General features: G+C 47.7%; 6 protein-coding genes across 8 annotated transcripts; 2 read left to right on the top strand and 4 right to left on the bottom strand.

Annotated features, from left to right (window-relative positions):
- Positions 1 to 259: 259 nt before the first annotated feature.
- On the bottom strand, positions 260 to 1204 carry LOC121591518. Its single transcript, XM_041912119.1, has 2 exons — positions 819 to 1204; positions 260 to 744 (listed from the first exon to the last, which is right to left on the bottom strand). The coding sequence occupies exons 1-2, from the start codon at positions 825 to 827 to the stop codon at positions 358 to 360; spliced, it is 396 nt and encodes a 131-aa protein (XP_041768053.1). The 5' UTR covers positions 828 to 1204; the 3' UTR covers positions 260 to 357.
- A 101-nt stretch (positions 1205 to 1305) lies between these two features.
- Positions 1306 to 3085, bottom strand: LOC121591517 (charged multivesicular body protein 4b). The gene is made up of 4 exons (XM_041912118.1): positions 2743 to 3085; positions 2435 to 2612; positions 2066 to 2325; positions 1306 to 1879 (listed from the first exon to the last, which is right to left on the bottom strand). Exons 1-4 carry the CDS (start codon positions 2921 to 2923, stop codon positions 1821 to 1823), a joined length of 678 nt encoding a protein of 225 aa, XP_041768052.1. The 5' UTR covers positions 2924 to 3085; the 3' UTR covers positions 1306 to 1820.
- Positions 3086 to 4603: 1518 nt separating this feature from the next.
- On the bottom strand, positions 4604 to 7077 carry LOC121591515 (proton-coupled folate transporter-like). The gene is made up of 5 exons (XM_041912115.1): positions 6335 to 7077; positions 5825 to 6269; positions 5433 to 5758; positions 4858 to 5341; positions 4604 to 4787 (listed from the first exon to the last, which is right to left on the bottom strand). The coding sequence occupies exons 1-5, from the start codon at positions 6480 to 6482 to the stop codon at positions 4730 to 4732; spliced, it is 1461 nt and encodes a 486-aa protein (XP_041768049.1). The 5' UTR covers positions 6483 to 7077; the 3' UTR covers positions 4604 to 4729.
- A 133-nt stretch (positions 7078 to 7210) lies between these two features.
- Positions 7211 to 10382, bottom strand: LOC121591514 (proton-coupled folate transporter-like). The gene is made up of 6 exons (XM_041912114.1): positions 10145 to 10382; positions 8895 to 9329; positions 8564 to 8821; positions 7832 to 8475; positions 7420 to 7766; positions 7211 to 7342 (listed from the first exon to the last, which is right to left on the bottom strand). The coding sequence occupies exons 2-6, from the start codon at positions 9058 to 9060 to the stop codon at positions 7291 to 7293; spliced, it is 1467 nt and encodes a 488-aa protein (XP_041768048.1). The 5' UTR covers positions 9061 to 9329; positions 10145 to 10382; the 3' UTR covers positions 7211 to 7290.
- A 456-nt stretch (positions 10383 to 10838) lies between these two features.
- On the top strand, positions 10839 to 15713 carry LOC121591513 (proton-coupled folate transporter-like). Of its 3 annotated transcripts, none has more exons than XR_006004545.1 (4): positions 10839 to 11835; positions 12017 to 13265; positions 13587 to 13764; positions 15500 to 15713. XR_006004545.1 is itself a non-coding variant. In XM_041912113.1 (3 exons), the coding sequence occupies exons 1-3, from the start codon at positions 11568 to 11570 to the stop codon at positions 13666 to 13668; spliced, it is 1599 nt and encodes a 532-aa protein (XP_041768047.1). In that variant the 5' UTR covers positions 10839 to 11567; the 3' UTR covers positions 13669 to 13963. The 3 variants fall into 3 exon arrangements, 1 of the variants encoding a protein (XP_041768047.1); XR_006004544.1 differs by lacking the exon at positions 15500 to 15713 and adding an exon at positions 13859 to 13954; XM_041912113.1 differs by lacking the exon at positions 15500 to 15713 and having other exon boundaries at positions 13587 to 13963.
- Positions 15565 to 17178, top strand: LOC121591516 (U3 small nucleolar RNA-interacting protein 2). Its single transcript, XM_041912116.1, has 2 exons — positions 15565 to 15731; positions 15802 to 17178. The coding sequence occupies exons 1-2, from the start codon at positions 15657 to 15659 to the stop codon at positions 17107 to 17109; spliced, it is 1383 nt and encodes a 460-aa protein (XP_041768050.1). The 5' UTR covers positions 15565 to 15656; the 3' UTR covers positions 17110 to 17178.
- The last annotated feature ends 11 nt before the right edge of the window (positions 17179 to 17189 follow it).

A 17189-nucleotide genomic window follows, 5' to 3' on the forward strand; every position in this document is an offset into this window, starting at 1 on the left:
GTTCGACTTTCTGTTCGAAATTATGTTTATGATTCTGTTTGCTCAATTATTTGAAAAACTAGTCAATTTCAAAATTTTTCATTTGTTTGACGGCTTTACAAATTAAATAGATAGTTATCATCAATACTAATCTGCGGTCAGTTCCTCTTGGCAACAGATCAAACAGTATAACAGCTTGTTTACGAACCAGTATAACAGATGTCGAATACTGTCATACAACAGATGTCGTGCAATAGATGTAGCAAAGGTGATTTCAAATTGTAGGCACCGTACTTTTTATTACCATTTCAGACTCCTCGCAGTAATTTGTACAATATAAATAAATACACTACCAGCACACTAACACTACACTTCTTCTCAGTACTTTCCAAAATCCTTCCCAATCGCTCCGTAGTACCGCAAAGCCTGCGGCGAATAGCCGTTACCGATCAGAGCGATCAAATTTTCACCCCGATATCCAAACTGTCGCTGATAAGCGCCTCGTAGCTGCTGCGCACGGTTCGGATCGAACGGAATGTAGTAGCGCATCTCCTGCACCGGATGGCCAGCAATCAAGTTGTGAAAATAGCTCACAACCGCCAGTGCCTTTTGCGCTACCGAGGCATCACGCACCGGAGGGCCTCTTTTGCCAATGGGTGGATATTTAAAGTATTCAAATTTCTGCAGATTTAAATTGTAATCGAACGGATTGTAGAAACAGTACACTTGTTGTACCACTGCCAACAGGACGATCCACAGCACGATCTGTAAAAGAGTGGAAAGCACGATGCGAGGAATGATTTAAAACCGTCATCACTAAAAAAATGGATCACACTTACTGATTTCATATTGAACAACTGGAATGCAATAGCGCACACCCTTTCGGCAACTGGCCACTTTCGCTACTGATAGTGAAATGAGCACTACCATAAGCTAGCAATTTGTGGGTACTATCCCGGGTGCATAGAAAAGGTAGCTTATAAAACCCACCTAATTAATATGCTCGACGGGTTCAATCGGGTAAAGTGTCATGCGCTACCCCACTTTCGGCCGCGTGCATTCGCATATTGTCCCATCGATGTACGTGCGTGACGTAATGAATCGAATCGAAAGTCAGGCACAACGATTGTTACATTCTGAAGTTTACGCCCCGGTCGAACGCATGAATGTTCACATTTGTCCGTTAGTCTCAAGGTTAAGGAAAGCATTGTGTCATAAATATATGGGCCAACATTAATCTCTTCGTCAGTTAGTGTGTATGTGGCTTGTGGTATCGTTTTAGCCTAATGTATCTCCACTGCACAGTACTTACAACGCACAGATACCTGTTTTGATCATTTCTTCGTTTATTTGCACAAGTTTGTTTGATCGAGTTTTGTTACTTGCACCCATTGTTTAGTCAAACAAACGTCCTTTTCACGTCCATCCGATCCTCCCTTTTCACGAGCATTCCGGTACCTTTCCCGCCTGGTTTTCTTCCCTCTGTGCAATGCATCACATTCAGCTGCACTACATGCTAATGATTGCAGTTCGTTTCAAAACCATATGCCGAAACCAAATGACGCTGAACGCGACTCTTCCCCTCTCACTACAAAAACAAACTCATAAACATATTAAACACGGTCTGACTGTTGTGTCTGTCTGGAAATTGTCTTCTACACTGTCGGCGGATAGCATCCTGCATCCAGGCGAACGAACGCAAATAATAAATGTAAGTGGATTAACTTCGCACAAAATTAAACACTAATGTAAGCAAACTGCACACAAAAAGAGTACGGTCCTCTCTTTTATGCAATATGTGTGTGTGGTTGACTGATCATCACCTCCTGAGCCGGTCAGAATTAGTTTGCCCATGACATCAACTCCTTCATGTCCGGATCGTCTTCTTCGGCGACGGCAGCTAAAATGAGAGACCGGAAGGGGTGGGGGGGGGGGGAGCGTTATTAATTACCATCACCACTTTGAAGGACATGGTCTAAATTGCAATCGACGCATCGTGCATTGCAATAGACAGGATGAACAATCACCAAAACAACAGCCATCTCGCCAAAAGCTAGTAAGTTGACCGTGAGCAAACCTTGCGTACCTTTCTTTTTCTCCTTCTCCTTCGCCTTGGCCGGCAAGTCCGTGGAGGGAACCTCGGGTAGCTCGTCCGTTTCTGGCTGCACGCCCAGCAGCTCTTTGTCCAGCTCTTCCTGCTCCAGCTCCTCGAGCTCCTTCTCCAGCTCGTCCTCATCGATGTCCTGGCCGAAGCCGACGGCACTGGACACGGCATTGGAAATTTCGTTCGCAATGTCGTTCTGTTCGGCAATGTCATCCATCAGATCGTGCACATCATCAATGTTCCTAAAAATGGGGGGGGGGGGGGGGTGGATGAGGAAACAACGCCGGGCGTTAGCTAAGCTATGAAAACGTTTGCCCCGCAACACAAAGGCCCACGGGTGTTCCAACTTACATATCCTTATGGGTAACTTTAAGCGCATCGGAAGCCTTCTTCATCGTCTTCAGCACTTCGGCGTTTGTGTTCGCATTCTCCAGCGCCTCTCGCTGCATTTCAATCGTCGAAAGTGTGCCATCGATTTGCTGTAGCTGTTTCTCGTACCGCTTCTTCCGCTTCAGAGCCTGGATGGCCGCTGTTGACAAAACGAAAACATTATGACTCATCGAGCAGTGGACAATAGCGACCCGCTCCCACAAGACAACCACCACCTGCACATGCACACACTTGCACAAATCGGACACCACGCATTTCCGGAAACATACCTCGTTTGTTTTTGGTACCATTTTTCCTGGCCGTATCAATCTCGACCTCGATTTTCTTCTCTAGGAACTCCTGCTTTTTGGTGAGCATATTTTCTATGTCTCGCAGCTTTTGTATCGCTTCGCTCGGTGTCGGGGCTGGTTCGCCCTTTTTCCCCGAAAACAGCTTCCCGAAGAAACTCATCGTTTTTTCACTGTGCTGGCGCTGTTGGGTGTACTGGTGAAGAAAACCTAGCGACGGTTTTCACGGCAATCACAGACGATAAATAACAAATTTCTAAACTGAAAGCAACTTATGTTTTTCTACGATTTCCCGAACAATTGTCGAATGCGTCATCTGTCGAACTCAAAGTCAATGTTGGTGGGAAATGCAGGTGAGCTCAACGGCTGTCTTGGGCGGCCATGTTTTATTTGTGCAATTTGACAGTACTGTTCGTGTTTATCTTCGACCATAACAAAGGCAAAATGAGAATAATTTCCGATGAGCGAATGTATAATATGCAATTTGGACGATTATGCATAAATATTTTTATTTAACTAGACATGTCATGTGTCATGCTACTGCCACCTAGCATAGAAGAAACACGAAAGGCTATCCGTCGGCTGGAAAATAACATGGCACCCGGAACCGAAGGAATTGCAGCTGAACTCATCAAGAATGCAGGTGCACAACTAGAAAACGAGATTCTTCAAATTATTACTAAGGTGTAAGATAGCGAATCGATGCCTTGTGATTGGAATCTTGGCATCATGTACCTCACATACAAGAAGCGAGACAGTTTGGACTACAACTTCAGGATCGTCTTGTCCCTCACGTCGAAAAATTATCAAAGAGGATTCCGAAACGGAAAATCAACCACTGATCAGATCTTCACCATGCGGCAGATATAGGAGAAGATGGCTGAATACAGACACGACACATACCATCTCTTCATTGAATGCAAAGCCATAACATAGCAAAGGTAACACTGTACGGAGCTATGAGCTCATTTGGGATTCCGGCCAAACTGATAAGACTTGTTTGAATGAATATGACCAACGTCACTTTCCAGGTGAAGGTGGGTGAAAAACTCTCAGAGCCTTTTGCTACCACCAAAGGTCTGCGCCTGGGGGACTGGCTTGCCTGTCTTCTATGCAACGTGGCAGTCGACAGAGAACATCGGACTGTATATAAACTAGGCCCAAACTGATGGTGGCAACATCAGGCCTTGGCAATAATAAATCCTAACTTACGTAGGCGTGACCGATAACTAACTTACGTGATATAGCACCGGTACTCACATACGCTTCTGAGACATGGACACTGTCCAAAACTGACGAAACCCCCTTAGCCGCGTTCGAGGGGAAACTGCGCAGAAGGATCATTGGCCCCATATGTGTGGAAAGACAATGGAGGAGCCGTTATAACGACGAGCTATACGAGGTGTACTCACGCGACCTCACTGTCGTGCAGCATATTAAGCTCGCCAGGATTCGGTGGGCCGGCCATGTTGTACGGATGGATTGTTTTAGGCCGTCCACAAGGACAGAAGTTGCGTGGAAGGCCCAAATCGAGGTGCCAGGATGGCGTGGAAGCATCCGCCATTAAGGCCGGGATAACGGATTGGCAGACAAAGGCGCGAGACCGTGAGCGGTTTCGGACACTCCTGAGACAGGCAAAGACCGCAAAGCGGTTGTAGCGCCGGATAAGAAAGTAAGTACGTATGTGACGACATATTCTAGGCCATCTTTAATTGCTTTGTCTTCTCATATTACGCGATATGTTGTGTTTTATGTTGCTTTTCAATCCTACCTCATTAACTTTAATTCATTAATAATATTACTTAATCTCAATATTTTTCAATCATATCATAAGCCTAAAAGCTGTATTAAAATAATTTATTTATCACATTCTAAATATCTTCAGAGAATCAAGATAGTGGTACCAACATCCCATGAGTGTGTTAGAAATTGTTAATGGTGTAAATAAAAGGTCCCCTTTTGTGCTTACTTAATTGATTGACGTGTATGTAGTCGTTTGATACATACTTTGGAAAATCTTGGCAAATCTGAAAAGTGAGAAAAATGGACCAAATAAATAAAACTGATTTCAATTAGCGACAAATTGCCTGTACTTACATCATAAGGCACGAGCAGGTGAAGTAGACGGTGGCAGTGATTAGGTTAAATGCGCCCGGGTACCAAGCGAGGGTACTCTTGTACACGAACGTGTACAGCGGGGCCGAGAACAGCGGCGTGATCGATTCAATCGACGTTGTCAGAGAGAAAATCTTACCAATATCATTGGGCGGTGCCGTGTTTGAGATGACGGCTCTGCTCATCGGTCCCGCAATGCCTTTCATAAAGCAAATCGCTGTGCCCATGTACAAATGCCATGGTTCTGAGGCCAGCGCTTGAATGGTGCTGTTGATCGCGTAGCAGCAGTATCCGAGGGCGGCCAGCACAGTGACGGACGGGTTGAACAGTTTGCGAATGACGTACAGGCCCGCCGTGTTGCCAATAATCATAAATACGATAGCCGACGCATCGTAGTACGAGTAATCCTTCACCGTCCACTCGAAGCGCTCCCGCAGAAACAGCAGAAACACCGTTTGGGAGCCATCTTAGAAGAGAGGGAAAGTGCGAGGTAAGATTGCTGCACGTCTTCGCCTTCAGATGCAATTTCACGAACGAGTGCAAAACGCTTATCTTACCCATCGCGAAGATGTTGGCCGCAAGGGCTAATATTACCAACCAAATGATCAAACGATCATAGTTCGGGCGCCGTTTAAAGCACGTCTGCATCAGCTCCGACACCAAATCGAGCCGGAACAGCTCCCGCGCCCTGTTGTTCGTTTCGCTCAGCTCGTTCGGTTTAATGCTCTCTTCGATGTAGAATATGATGTACATGAGGCCAACAAACACGGCCCCGGCTGCGATCGCAAACACGGTCGTACCGTTCGTCCAGCGAAGTATGTAGCTGCTGCTTAGCGTTCCCGCCAGCAGCCCGGTAAATACGGCAGCCTCCACGATAGCCATTCTAGATACACAAAAAAATAAATCAAATCACCAATTGTTGGATGATAAAAACGGCAGACAGACTTACTTGGTCGCGCGAGTTTTCTCAACCGTCACATCGGCAATGTAGCAGAATACACCCGTAATCAGCGCACAGGTACCACCGGACAGCGCCGTCGTGATCGAGGCAAGCACATAGTACCACGGGTTGATGGTGTAGTACATGGACAGGAAGCTGATCAGTGCCACGATCGCGTACGTTAAAAAGGCACCCGTAAAGCACGACACTATCACCGGCTTGCGGCCGTACCGGTCCGACCACGGACCGATGAACATGCTGCCCAGTGCCGGGATGATCGATTCGACCAGCGATTTCGCCATCAGGATGTTGGCCGAGTACGGTTGGATCGCTTTTTCCAGCTGCTGGATCTCTTCCGTTTCATTTTCCGTGCCCAGCAGATCGCAGAGCGATTTGTTCTTCCCGAACGCGCCAGTACAGGTCTGGTATACGATTTGATTAGCGAAGACAGCAGCTACAATGATGGGAACAGTTACTAGATGCGCGTAACCTTGACAACGGCTTGCTAGCAATACTTACAGGAAACGTTCCAGGCGAAAAATATCAGCAGTACGGCGGGTTCTAAGATTAAATATCGATACTTTCGCTCCAGCCTGGGCGGTTGGGTTGGTTCTGGCCCAAGGTCAACCACCGGAAGCCGATCATCTGTTGCCTCTCTTTCGTCCATTTTCGGTCCGGCCGTACTACATCAAGTGCTGGCTTTGTCCACAGAAGATCTTCCACTTCGACTGTACGACACAACGCCCCTACCGAGTGAACTTCCTTCCTTCCGCTATCTTTTAACAGCGTTTTTGTCCGGCCGTGGTTAAGAATAGAAGATTACACGGTTTCGCGTGCCCCTGCTGATGACTCATACATACACTCACTGAACACAAAGAACTTTTTCAATAACGCGAGTTGAAGCACCAGCGAGTACAGTAAAAGTGGGGGGTTAGTACTGTTTAGCTCCGCAACTATTGAACAGTTTTACGACTAATCCGATCTTGGCTGGAGATAGGGTAAGCCGTTTGCCTCTTGATGCAGTTGTTGCAACACTGAGTAGAAGCTGCAGCAAACTTACGCATTCCTTCGCATTTGCAGAACGACGCAGCGCGAGATAGTGCGCTAATAAAAACAACCCTTCGCGGAGGAGGCTGGTGATACTGTTGCTGGTGGTAATATTTTTACTCTGTACACTGTTATCATCGCCAAGACCATTACCACGACCACCACCACTACCACCAAAGTAAAACAATACCACTTCACCCGCTGAAATAGGGACGACCAAAACAAACGCTAAACAAAGTGTAATCCCTTTTGACAGCCTTCAGCTGATCGGCGTACAGTGGTATCCGTTAGATTAAGCGAGGGAAATTAAAAAAAAAATTATTTAATTTTTATTTGATTGTATGAATGTTTCATTTGAAAAATATAAGAAAAAAGAATTAAACGATTTTTTTTTATATAATTGGTCCCAAACACTTTTTTGTTTGCATCTATAATAACAATTCTGGCTGATAAAACCGTCTAATGAGATGCGTTATGATGCTGGAATTACAAGAAAGACACACAAATAAAATGCATTAAAAACAATACACTGTCTACAAAGGTATCTAACCACTTACAACATCAACAACAGCGCTGCACCATACACACTAGCCGCCACAAAGTTGAACACTTCCGGTAACGACTCTATAGTGGCATTGTACACGAACGTAAACAATGGGGCAGACACTAGCGGCACGACGGCAGTTAGCGATAGCGCCATGGTAAAGAACTTGGCCATATCACCGGCGGGCAGTATCGTAGAACAGATGGTCATTAGTGCCGCACCGTCCGTTCCCTTGAGAACTGTAACCGATATAGCCAAATACAGCATCCATCCGCTGCTTGCGAAGCCCATGATCAGCGAGTCCACGATGTAGCTGGCGATCGATACGATCGCTACGGTGGTGTCCGAACAGTGGAGTACCTGAAGTTATGGAATAGGGGGCTTATTGTACCTATTCTTGATGAAATAAAATCCCCTGCGCTTACCTGCTTCAGGATCGGTATTCCAATTACATTGCCAAAAATGATGATCAGCACATCGGTAAACTGAAAGTAGCTGAACTGCTTCAAATCCCAGCCGAATTTTCGTCTCGTGAACATGTAAAACACTCCGCCACTACCACCGGCTAGCTCTGTCAGTCCGGTCAGCAGCACGATCGACCACAGTATCTCTCTAACATAACCAGACCGGCGCATGAAAAACGTCCCCGAAAGCTCGCGCAACCGTTCGCAAGACAGCAGATCGCGCAACTTTTCCACCGCACTGTTGTTGTTGCTCAGAATGATACTATCCTCGGTGAAGCGGGCGATGTACACGATCGCCAGCAGGATCAGCACGCTGGCAATCAGGAAGGTAGCGGCAACGTTTAACCATTCCACAATGTAGCTGCTCGCCAGAAATCCCAACAGTGCGCCGGCCATCATGGAGGCCTCCATGAAGCCCATGCGCATCGTGCGCGTCTGCTCGTTTGTAACGTCGGAAAGGTAGCTGAAGGCGGCCGCTGTAATCACGGTCATGCCGCCCAGCACCGAGAACGGAAGATAAGCGGCAGTGTAATACCATGGGGTCAGAGTGACCTGCATCGATAGGAACGCTAGCAGCGTCAGCAGCACGAACGAACACAGTACGCCTGAAAACGGACGAAGCAACAGGATATGGTAATGGAGGCCTGTTTACAAAAAAACCGAACACATTCACCGTTCACCAAATATACACACCGGCACTCGCGATCAGCATGGCAGGCTTTCGACCGTAACGATCAGACCACGCACCGAGCAGCAGGGCACTCAGGACCGGAACCACCGACTTTATAATCACTATCACCATCGTCACATTGGCCGCCAGCGGTTGGACCTGCGTTTCGATCATCGCCCGCCGGGAGGAGTTTGAGTCCGTGTTGAGCAGTTGACAATCGCTACGATCGAACCCTTCCACGAGGCACGTCTGCAGGATGATATGATTCGCCAGGACGACCTCTGCGGCGGGAAAGGTGGGACAAAACGGATTAAACTGGTGTGTCCTGTAGCACTGCAACTTTCCTTCCCCAACCTGAGATGCTCATGGCAAAGCAAAACACCAGCAGGGCAGGCTCGAAGCTAATGTACTGGGCCTGCTCGCGCCAACGGGCCGCATTGCGCAACCTCATCAGGCTCTGCTTGGCGAACAGGTCCTCTTCGCCACTGGAGTACACACTGTCCGAGCGTCCTTCTTCCATGGTGATCGCGGTACCACTGAATTCTGCCCCGCGTTCTTTTCTGCTCTGGTCTGTTCCGCTGCATCATTATTTGGTCTGGCCAAGGGACTCTCCGGAGTAGGTTATCAAAATCTTGCAAAAGTGTGCGCTGTAGTCGATCGATTTTTTGTTTGTTTTATTGATATCGACCGGCAGCGAATCGGGGTTCCGTTTCCGCGCAGGGCAATCTTGAGTACAGTGAATACAGATTATTTCATACGCCATTGCTCTATGCCTTGAGGTTTGTTTAGCTGCAACGAGTCATAAAATGATACTATGGTTCACTTGTGTGTGAATGTGACAGATCATGTTTGAAATTTTGAAATAATTAGCAGCTAGCTATTTCCTATACTCTTTAGGCAACTTGTTGTTCTACGGACTATCAGAAACTGTAAATTCCTTCTTTATGCCAGTAGTGCCAGCATCGTTCATTAGGAATTTTAAAGTTTGTTATCGTGAAATACTCGCTAGATCTAAGGACAGAAGTTGTTCGATTGCTAGTCTACATTAAAAGACCAACTTAGTTGAACCAACTAAGAAATAAAACGGTTCTGATGATAGGATTCAAAAGCGCCAGGACTAACTAGCGTTCAAATGTTCATAACAGAGATCGTTGTGACCAGTAGTTTTAACCAATACAATTAGCAACACCTATGCTAGTTTTCTATTTTTATTTTTTTTTTATTTTAGAAACAATGGTCCGTTACGGAATAAATTTCAATTTCGTCTGTTGATCAAAATTCAAAACAGGCATTGTTCTCTAATCAGAACACATTTTTTTCTTTTTTTCTTCTTTGTGCTTTGAATTACACCGGACTTCTTCTTCTACTTTTTTTTCTTATTGGCGTAACTATCCACGCGATCATGCCGGTCTATACGGGCTTTCGAGAATTATTCAATATCAGACATCCGGATAGTCAGTCCTTGCTACGGTTATAGGTTCGGACACGATAGACTGCCGAGTACACGTAAGAAAAAATATAAATATGATCATGTAATTGTTAAAAACGTGTTCAATCTTTAGAGATGACCTAAGACGTGGTTTATTATTCCTTAGAATGCTTACCATTATGAAAATGAGCTCTTCGATCCTCGCTAATCCTCACACCCTTATATTTATGTAAACATTGTAGACGTAACTGATCAATAGCCGATCCTTTGTTTGATGCGTACAGCGTACGTAATGTTTAAAGAAACTGGTTCATCATCAAAGGATTACAACAAATTACACCCTTTCGATGTTTGTGTATGTGTGCGATAGAGTGCGTCTATCAGATGCAGATAAGATGCCGCACGCGGCCGGAGAACGCTACACAGTAACACAGTGGCGGGTAGCGTGACGATCTTTACTGTCGGAGGCACAATAACACAACACAATTTATCACCCTCCACCATTCCCCAACCACTCATCGTTCTTCATTCTTTCGGTAGACAATGCACGACGAACTACCACCGAATGCCGCCGCCCTATCGCTAGATGCACGCTAGGCTCCATGGCGGTGGGTGCAATCAATGTACCATACCTACCTGTGAATCGTTATCACTTCCACCTCCCACGGTGCTTCATCCCTCCCATTCACCCGTAGCGCACTAATGTTGGGCTAGTAATTGGTATGATTGGTCGCAAACGTCTCGCTTCCCGCGCTATCAGCGACTGTGATTCACGCGTTGCCGTTCGTCACATGAACGAGGTGGTGGCAGGTGGCAAAACCATCATCGATATCATCAATTCGAGTTGGGTTTTGTTGTGAGTGCTAGGTGTTTCAGGGTTTTGGGAGTTGCAACGGGACAAACATTCGCTAAGCTCGTCGTACCGTTAGAGCGGGTTCACCGTACGAGCACGTTGGTTGTACCGTGTCGCGCGCGCCTAGACGAGATTACTAGCGCCATTCGCTTGCGCGCATCAGCTGCGCAATCACACATTATCATCCGGCATCGGTCCGGCTTGGTCTGGACCGGGTTCTTCCGGCAACATTGTGCTTCGGAGTACGCTTGAGAAACCAAGTTTACCAACACCGAGTCATGCCCCCCGAGTACTAAGACTGTTTCCGATATCGATAACGATCGTACACAAATGTACTGTGGACGGTTGTGATGCTGATCTTCTCTAGGCCGGAGTGTGTGGAGTAGCTTCCGAATGTGATGCTGATCGTGACGCTTTCCTTTTCGTACATAGCTACCACACCGGGAGGACGTACAGCGTGACTCCGAGTGTAAACGTGTTGGGTTGTATGTTAGTCTATTAGCGTCTATGTGGTTCCAAAATACGTCACCTTTTCTTTAATGGTGTGAGTCACAACCCCCCCCCCCCCCCACCGTCCCTATCTGTTGTGCTGTGTGTGAAGATATCTAAGGTATTAGCTGCGATAAAACAGTGTCCACGCGTCTCCAAAGTTTACATAAACTGCGGATTGAGGGACACGGTTCGACGGTGTGTGAGTGTGTGTAAGTGTGGAAAGGTGCAAAGGTGGATTAGTAGTGCGACGAGCATGAGAAGCGATATGCAAAGGCCACCCCGTCTAGACGATGGCCGCAGTAGCGACGAAGACACGCCACTGTTGGCAGCACCAAGGTACAGCTCCATGGCCGTCTCAGCAGTAGCAGATGCCGCAGCAGCATCATCACCACCACCTCCACCACCGCCATCGGCATCATCTTGCTCGTCCGATGGCGGGAAAGTGTCCATCAGCGTGACCGATCGTCTCTGCACCTTCGAACCGATACTGGTGCTGCTCTGCTTCGGACTCAGTGTATCAGGTACGCAAAAAACAACACCATCACCTGTGAAGCTGTGTTTGTCGCGTTCAAATTGCGTTGTTATCGCGCGCAAAGCAATCACCATCAACGTGCGTGACTTGCGCAAAGTGACACCCTACTTTCCTTGTTGTTTCCGTCATGTTGTGTGTGTGTTTTTTTTTTCTCTCACCAAAAATCCCAGGGGTGGTGCTGGCCGATCAAATTATCTATCAATCGTGCGTCGTAACGCTCGGCTATGATCGAGCGCTCTGCGCCCAGCTCGGCACCAGAAGCAACTCCTCCGATGTGGCGCAGCTGGAAACGATCGTGCAACCGTACGCGGCTAAGATCACGATGGTGAACACGATCCTGATGTCGGTGCTGCCCGCCCTGTGCGCCCTGTTTATGGGCCCCTGGTCGGACAAGTATGGGCGCAAACCGGCCATGATTGTGCCGGCGGTCGGATTCATTACAACGTACGTCATGATCGGTATACTGTCCCTGCTGTCTAAGCGCTTTCTGGTGGATCCGTGGTGCTATGTGGTGGCACACATACCGGCCGCTATCCTGGGAGGTAGTACCGTACTGATGGCAGCCATTTTTAGCTATCTGACCGATACGACGAGCGAGGCGAACCGTACGGTACGGATCGGTATATTGCAGGCCTGTACGATGCTCGGTGCGTTCGTGGGGCTGCTGTCGAGCAGCTTCATCTTGCAGTGGACGAACGTACCGACCATGTTCTTCCTGTCAGCGGGCACAGTGTCCGCCAGTTGTGCCTTTCTGTACTTCTGCCTGGAGGATAGCATCAAACCGGACGCGAGCATGGTGCACCGACAGGTCCGGGAAATCTTCCGCCTTAGCCATCTGGCCGAATTGCTGACCACGTTCTTCAAGAAGCGCTCCTTCTACGACCGGGGCATCGTGTGGCTGACGATCTCGATCGGTATCGTAACCGTGCTGGGCGCCGGCGGTGGGACAGTGTTTTTCCTCTATACCCGGCGCCAGTTCGGGTGGACGATACAGGAGTTTACCATCTGGCAGGCGGTGGAGCTGCTTTCGATCGTGGCCGGGAACGTGATCGGCATATCGGTGCTGAAAACGCTGCTCAAGCTTCCGGACATCTGGTTGGCGCTGCTGTCCGTGCTGAACTATGCGCTCGACGCACTCATCAAAGGGCTGGCACGGCAGGGCTGGGAACTGTTCCTAGCGACTGGTATCACACCGCTGAAGGCTACCGAAGGGGCGGCACTGATGGCGATCTGTTCGGCCATCATACCGTCCAGTGAAATTGCAAAGTTTTACTCGATAGCGATGGCCATGACGAACACCGTCTCGCTGGCGTCGGCTCCACTGTTCACGTACATCTACAACTCGACGGTGGCGACGTCCCCGCAAGTGTTTAACTTTGTGTCTTCGGGAATATTTTCCCTCAACGTCGTGCTGGTTGGGTGAGTGTGTGTGTGTGTGTGTGTGTGTGTGTGTGTGTGTGTGTGTGTGTGTGTGTGTGTGTGTGTGTGTGTGTGTGTGTGTGTGTGTGTGTGTGTGTGTGTGTGTGTGTGTGTGTGTGTGTGTGTGGTGTGTGTGTGTGTGTGTGTGTGTGTGTGTGTGTGTGTGTGTGTGTGTGTGTGTGTGTGTGTGTGTGTGTGTGTGGTGTGTGTGTGTGTGTGTGTGTGTGTGTGTGTGTGTGTGTGTGTGTGTGTGTGTGGACGCAAGTGTATAACAAGCATTTTTGAAAATGTTCCATTTCTATTTCTGTTTCTATCTCTCAGGGTGATTGCGGTGCTGCTACGTAAGCGAAGGAAAGCCCAGGCTGATCCACTGTTTACGCAAGATAGCGAAATCTTAACGTGAGAAACGTGAACGCACCCATGTGCCCGCAGCGTTCCTAGTCATCGTGCTAATAAATAATACCGCTACTGTACGTTGTGCTTTAGTGGTGTAACTTGTGTAAGTATTAAGAATTGTTGAATTGAGAGCGGCGCCGCTAATGGCATTTGGAGTGATAATGTGCCTTCTAAAGTTGGTTTTGTAATTTTTATAGTTTTGTACATCAAATATTGGTATTTTTAAGCAATTTATAAAACATACAGAGAGAGTGTTTATTTTATAATAAAGAGGAAAACATGTATACACTCAACAAAAGTGTACTAGTATCTTTTTGAGTTCTACGCTACATATCATCTACCGAAATGGTTCATCGTCCAGTATTGAATCAATTTCTAGATCGGAATAGGTACTGTATCGGTTCCTAGACTGAGACTGGTTTAAGATTTTTTTCCGTTACGTCCAGAAGAAGAAAAATATCGAGGAATTTTCAGGACCGAAATGGATTTAGGATCAGTTTCAACACCACTATATGTTTAAGATCAGTTCCAATAGCAGTATTGCCCCTGTGCCAGATCCAACATGCGGTATGATTTCAGTTTCAGTTTCTTGGCCAGTAAGAGTTTAAGATTGGCATGGATTCGTAATGTATTCCACAGCCGGTATGGGTTCAGGATCAGTTACAGGACCGGCCTGGAGTGGAATAATGATCAAATATCAGTATAAGTTCCTGATACTGTATGCGTTCAGGAATAGGTCCAAGGCCGGTGTGAGATTAGCTTGATTTCCAGGACAGTTATAGGGTCAGTATCAATTCCAGGACCGTCATGCGTTCGGGATCTGTTTCTGGACCGGTATGGGTTCAGTATCATTTCCAGGCTCGTTATGAGCTCACAATTGGTGTAAGGACCAATTTTGGTTCAGCATCTGTTCCAGGACTAGTATTTGTCCAGTATCAGTTCCTGGTCCGGTATGTCTACAGTACAAGATCCAGGACCGACATGGGATGAGCTTGGCTTCGAGGGCAGATATGGGTTCGCCAAGAAATCCAGGACTGGTACGGGTTCTGCATCAGTTACATCACAGGCTAGACAAAAATCACAATAAATTCTACATCGATTACAGGAGTAATAAAGGTTTGGAATAAAATCGATATTGGGTATGAATTTTGGAGCTCTTTCTTTTGGCATACATCTAGAAGTTACGGGACACCTGGGAATTGGGTTGTGTAGCCTTATAACCGTTGTAAATGAACTTGTTGCATGAAACAAATCCATTGACACATAAAACGGCATACTCGTTCATACATTTGCCAATGAAAGTTCGATTTAGAGGTCATGGTGAATTGAAGCGAATTTCCACAATTATGTTTTGTCTAAGAATTCTTATTTTTCTTTTTTATTTCGCATAACAACCGTTGTCGATTTAGATCTGCATGTACCACTAATGAGCTCGGCTTTCAGAGATTAATTGATAGCCCATAGCAGGGTAGTCAGTCGTACGTATGGGGCACGGTTCATTCGGAGCTTGAACCCATGACGGGCATGTTGTTAAGTCGTACGAGTTGACGACTGTTCTGTGAGGCCGGCTGGTATAAGGATTACAATTTATCATTACAATCACAATTATTTACCACTACAACCATCGTTATAATAAGGCCGCCCAAGCCTCTACCAGCAAGTTAACTTTATATCACACAGTGCTTTTGGCTACATTTTACTTGAACCATAACAAAAATAGCACCATATGGTAAAATGATCGTGATGTGAATCAACACCTTTTGAACGTCGTTGTAAGGCATTTATTGTAAGTTTACCGTTAAATTCAAATCTATCACGTGTTTTGTAAATTCCGACAGCACGTCCGACAAGAATGACGAGTGACGTCTAACCACTACGTAGCGAAACAAAATCAAAACAAACCTACTGTCAGCGTGCCGCCTCCTTCAAACCATGCGGTTTGTTGTTCTTCGCCACCACGACGGACAGGAATTGTGCGCGTAATTCAGAATCAAAATGAGCAAAGCTGGAAATACTAAAACGTCCCTGTTTAAAGCAGGCCGTAAGCAGCATGAAAAGTTCAACCGCAAGGTATAACCATCCCACTCCTTTGCTTTGTGAATTGGTTTGTAAAGGTTCTACTCTCTCCCCTTCTTTTTAGCGTTCAAAAGGCGGCCCGAAGGGAAGCGACATTCCGCCGGCCAAAGTATCGCGCCAGGACTACGACGAAGATATCGACAGTGATGAAGAGCTAGAGAAGGAGCAACAGAAGCAGGCCGAAGTGGAGGATGAGTTGGCCACGCTCGAAACCACCCAGGACAAGCGTATACGTTTGGCCAAACAGTATTTGCGCCAGGTACAGGAGCAAGAGCAGGAGCGATACGATGAGGAAGCGGACGAGAGCAAACTGGTCACCGGCATGGCCCGCACACTCAAGCAGTCCTTTCTCAAAGAAACGGGTAGAGTGCATCGAGCGCTCGGTGCCAAGTGCACCGGATTCGAGCTCGAGCGAGCCATCTCCTTTCACTGGAAGAAGCAGCGCCTCTCGCCCACCTGCTGTGCGCTGTCCGCAGACGATGCGTTCCTGTACGTTGGCTGCAAGAGCGGCTGGGTGGTCCGGTGGGATGTGGCCGCCAAACAGCGAACGGCTTGCTTTCAGGTGAAAAATAGTGTCATACACGCGATCGCGCTATCGCACGACCTGAAGTATCTGGTGGTGGCGGACGGCACTGAGGAGATGAAGGTACTGGACGGCACCACGCTGGTGCAGCAGAACACGCTCAAGGGACACGCAAAAGCCGTCACCGGCGTCGTGTTCCGGCAGAACTCGTACCAGTTGTTCTCGTGCAGTGCCGACCGGACGGTGAAGGTGTGGAGCCTGGAGGAGATGGTCTACATCGAAACGCTGTACGGCCACCAGAGCCAGGTGTCCGGCATTGATGCGCTTGCGCTGGAGCGTGTTGTCACGTCCGGCGGGATGGACCAAACGATACGCGTGTGGAAGGTGGCGGAAGAATCGCAGCTTGTGTTCAACGCCGTCGAGGAGGACTTTTCGGCGGTAAAGTTTGTGAGCAACGAGCTGTTCGTGTCCGGCTCGGTCGAGGGATCGTTCGCGCTGTGGAGCAGTGGGAAGAAGAAACCCATCCACCGCATCAAGCTAGCCCACGGACAGCAGAGCGAAGGACACCCGAACTGGATCAGTGCGGTCGGTGTACTGGCCAATTCGGACATCGTCGCGTCCGGGTCGTGCGATGGCGCGGTGCGTGTTTGGAAGTTGATCAACAAACGGCGCACGATTCAACCGCTGCTGCAAATCCCCGTGGAAGGGTTCGTGAACGCGATCGAGTTCACTAGCGATGGCAAGTTTCTGGTGGTGGCCGTTGGACAGGAACATCGTATGGGACGCTGGTGGACGTTGCGCCAGGCCAAGAATCAGGTTCTATGGATTCCGTTGTCGATTGAGACGTAGAAAAAAAGTTAATAAAACATAAGCTTCACGTGATTCTATTCACTTTGATTAATGCGAAGGAAACAACTACAGCCGTTCTG

The sequence above is a fragment of the Anopheles merus genome, chromosome 2L (assembly GCF_017562075.2).
Source record: "Anopheles merus strain MAF chromosome 2L, AmerM5.1, whole genome shotgun sequence".
Lineage (NCBI taxonomy): Eukaryota > Metazoa > Arthropoda > Insecta > Diptera > Culicidae > Anopheles > Anopheles merus.

Coding starts and splice junctions, on each gene's coding strand:
- LOC121591514 (XM_041912114.1), bottom strand. CDS start 9,060: ATGGAAGAAGGACGCTCGGACAGTGTGTACTCCAGTGGCGAAGAGGAC. Junction 8,822..8,894: donor CTTTGCCATGAGCATCTCAG/GTTGGGGAAGGA, acceptor TTCCCGCCGCAG/AGGTCGTCCTGGCGAATCAT. Junction 7,767..7,831: donor GAATACCGATCCTGAAGCAG/GTAAGCGCAGGG, acceptor CCATAACTTCAG/GTACTCCACTGTTCGGACAC.
- LOC121591516 (XM_041912116.1), top strand. CDS start 15,657: ATGAGCAAAGCTGGAAATACTAAAACGTCCCTGTTTAAAGCAGGCCGT. Junction 15,732..15,801: donor ATGAAAAGTTCAACCGCAAG/GTATAACCATCC, acceptor CCTTCTTTTTAG/CGTTCAAAAGGCGGCCCGAA.
- LOC121591517 (XM_041912118.1), bottom strand. CDS start 2,923: ATGAGTTTCTTCGGGAAGCTGTTTTCGGGGAAAAAGGGCGAACCAGCC. Junction 2,613..2,742: donor TGGTACCAAAAACAAACGAG/GTATGTTTCCGG, acceptor TTTTGTCAACAG/CGGCCATCCAGGCTCTGAAG. Junction 2,326..2,434: donor AAAGTTACCCATAAGGATAT/GTAAGTTGGAAC, acceptor CCCCATTTTTAG/GAACATTGATGATGTGCACG.
- LOC121591513 (XM_041912113.1), top strand. CDS start 11,568: ATGAGAAGCGATATGCAAAGGCCACCCCGTCTAGACGATGGCCGCAGT. Junction 11,836..12,016: donor CTTCGGACTCAGTGTATCAG/GTACGCAAAAAA, acceptor CAAAAATCCCAG/GGGTGGTGCTGGCCGATCAA. Junction 13,266..13,586: donor CTCAACGTCGTGCTGGTTGG/GTGAGTGTGTGT, acceptor TCTATCTCTCAG/GGTGATTGCGGTGCTGCTAC.
- LOC121591515 (XM_041912115.1), bottom strand. CDS start 6,482: ATGGACGAAAGAGAGGCAACAGATGATCGGCTTCCGGTGGTTGACCTT. Junction 5,759..5,824: donor GAGAAAACTCGCGCGACCAA/GTAAGTCTGTCT, acceptor TTGTGTATCTAG/AATGGCTATCGTGGAGGCTG. Junction 4,788..4,857: donor ACCTGCTCGTGCCTTATGAT/GTAAGTACAGGC, acceptor CTCACTTTTCAG/ATTTGCCAAGATTTTCCAAA.